This window comes from Chelonoidis abingdonii, chromosome 14, assembly GCF_003597395.2.
Source record: "Chelonoidis abingdonii isolate Lonesome George chromosome 14, CheloAbing_2.0, whole genome shotgun sequence".
NCBI lineage: Eukaryota > Metazoa > Chordata > Testudines > Testudinidae > Chelonoidis > Chelonoidis abingdonii.
In genome coordinates this window covers 60,051-62,780 of record NC_133782.1, presented here as the reverse complement: position 1 = coordinate 62,780, position 2,730 = coordinate 60,051, and the positions used below count along the sequence as shown (strand labels likewise).

General features: G+C 43.8%; 1 protein-coding gene across 1 annotated transcript in view; it reads right to left on the bottom strand.

Moving 5' to 3' along the window:
• The window catches only part of LOC116833819 (protein-glutamine gamma-glutamyltransferase E-like), a 35,305-nt gene that overhangs the window by 14,280 nt on the left and 18,295 nt on the right, over window positions 1-2,730 (bottom strand). The window contains exon 4 of the mRNA XM_032795589.2: window positions 614-732. Within this exon, the coding sequence (XP_032651480.1) occupies window positions 614-732 (119 nt within the window). The remainder of the gene's footprint in view (window positions 1-613; window positions 733-2,730) is intronic.

The window sequence follows — 2,730 nt, the reverse complement described above, 5'->3', positions numbered from 1 at the left end:
CCGTTTAACTCGATATTAATGACGACGTCGTGTGAACGGATACAGCGTTAAATCGGTATATCGGCCATTAAACCGATTTAAAGTCGCAGTGTAGACCTGGCCTTGGAAAAGAGATGATGTTTGGTGGGGAATATGATAGAGGTCTATAAAATCATGAATGATGCAGAGACCATGAATAAGGAAGTCTTGTTTACCCCTTAACATAACACAGCAACTAGCGATCGCCTGATTAAATTAATAGGCAGCAGGTCTAAAACAAACAAAAGGAAGTATTTCATTACCCAGCACACATTCAGCTTGTGGAACTCATTGCCGGGGGATGTTCTTAAGGCCAAATGTGTAACAGAGTTCAAAAAAGAATTATTTTCATGGAAGATAGGTCCATCAATGGCTATTAGCCACAATGGTCAGGGATGCAACCCCATGCTGTTGCCATCCGTAAGCCCTGGATTGCCAGTTGCTGGGACTGGACAAAAGGGATTGGATTGCTTGAAGATTGCTCTGTTCTGTTCATTTCCTGTGAACCATCTGACATCATCTGCTGTCAGATGAGTGGGTGCTGGGCTAGATGGACCATTGTTCTGTCCCAGTATGGACATTCTTATGTTCTTACCTGCCCATAATACCATCCTCTAGCTTCAATATAGTTGGCATTTCCGATAAAGATGATTCCATTTTCATCCAGAACATATTCCTGTCTTGCATCTTCGTTAGCTATGTGGACATCATCACCTGAAAGCACAAAGTTAGCTGTGCTGTTGCACCTATAACTGAGGACATTGTAAGAGGGTTCAGTGTAGCTTATTGATTGAGAGGTCATATAACCAAGTTCAATGAATTTATTAATCAATGATTATACATCAAAAATTAATCAGCACTCTCTACAAAAAGGGTTAATACTTGACCATGTCCACAGAGAGAGGTTGCAGCTCATCTATGTTCCAACTTTCTCTCTCTTAATCCTGGATTGTTATATCTTGCTTGTTTACAGTATTTTACTTGTCCATTACACTTTGCAGTTGGTTACATGTTTACATTATCCAGTCATATGTTAATGTCATTTCTGTGGTTAACATTTCCTGTACACTTGCAAGATTCATGTTTCTCCTCCCTCTCCCCCATACATTTCCAATCTATGGGCAGTATAAAACTCATCTGTGAGTCATTTTCCATTGTTTCTCTTTGAATAACTATGCAAAGCTTCACTCCATCATGTCTACCTATTTCATTCAGTGAGAAGTGGGATGCTCTGGAACTACTCCATACGAAGCTAGTCAGGACTCTGGGGGAGTATACCTCCTCTCTGTGAGCATACTGTCTCCAGGGCAAGAAGCTTCCACAGCTTCAATCTTCCTGGGTCTGACCTCGGAGCATTCAGCATCCCCTTCTCACACTATGCGCTTCCCACAGTGAGTCCGCACAGGCAGGGTTCCTGGGGAAGCCAAAGGGCCCTGCATCCCACCTCCACAGTCAGACATGACATTCAGCCAGTCAGTAAAACAGAAAGTTTATTAGATGACAGGAACACAGTCCAAAACAGAGCTTGTAGGTACAGAAAATGGACCCCTAAGTCTGGTCCATCTTGGGGCCAGGGAGGCCAGACCCCGGTTCTGGGCCTCCCTCTCTTTCCCCAGCCAGCTCCAAACTGAAACCCCCTCCAGCCCCTCCTCTGGCCTTTGTCTCTTTCCAGGACCAGGAGGCCACCTGATCTCTTTGTTCTCCAACACTTTCAACTGGCACCTTTGCAGGGGAGGGGCCCAGACCATCAGTTGCCAGGAGACAGGGTGTCAGCCATCCTCTGTGCAGACAGCATCACACTGGCCTTCTAAGGCTCTGCAACAATCACACACCCTTATCCCACCACCTAGATACTTAAGAAAGGCATAGAGGAAACTGAGGCACCTACACAGTATTCAGAGAAAACATTAAGAACATTCCCACTTCATCACACCATCATGTCTACCTATTTCTTCCTTTCTTTTGGTTTTGGGTACAGTTTCATAACTTGCTATTCATATAGCAGAGCCAATCACCTTTTACCTAAGAAGCACATTTCCTATTTGCTATATCAGCTAGCAAATATGTGGTTAAAAGCTAAAAGCAGCAAAGAGTTCTGTGGCACCTTATAGACTAACAGACGTATTGGAGCATGAGCTTTCGTGGGTGAATACCCTCTTCGTTGGATGCAAGCTACTTTAGGCAACGAAAAAAACTGGTTATGAAAATAGGTCATGCCTAGAGAGATTTCCATTCCTTTCAAGAGGGCACATTCTAAATTAGTTCAATAAGCTCAAAGCCAGGTAAACCTTTTTCATTCCCTTGATGTAACCTGTATGGCATTCTGGGAGCTCTAGGCCTCTTTGGCAACAACACTGATGATAAACTTCAGCCCAAGCCATGGTTGTTTTTTGACCTTTCTGAGTAAGTGGATCTGTTAGCAGGAAGAGTACATCTCATTGTTATGTATCCCTGAATCTGGACAGTTCAGTGTGAGTATAGTATCAGAGGGGTAGTCGTGTTAGTCTGGATCTGCAAAAGCAGCAAAGAATCCTGTGGCACCTTATAGACTAACAGACGTTTTGGAGCATGAGCTTTCGTGGGTGAATACCCACTTCATTGGATGCATGTAGGGGAAATTTTCAGGGGCAGGTATATATATGCAAGCAAGAAGCAAGCTAGAGATAATGAGGTTAGTTCAATCAGGGAGGATGAGGCCCTCTTCTAGCAGTT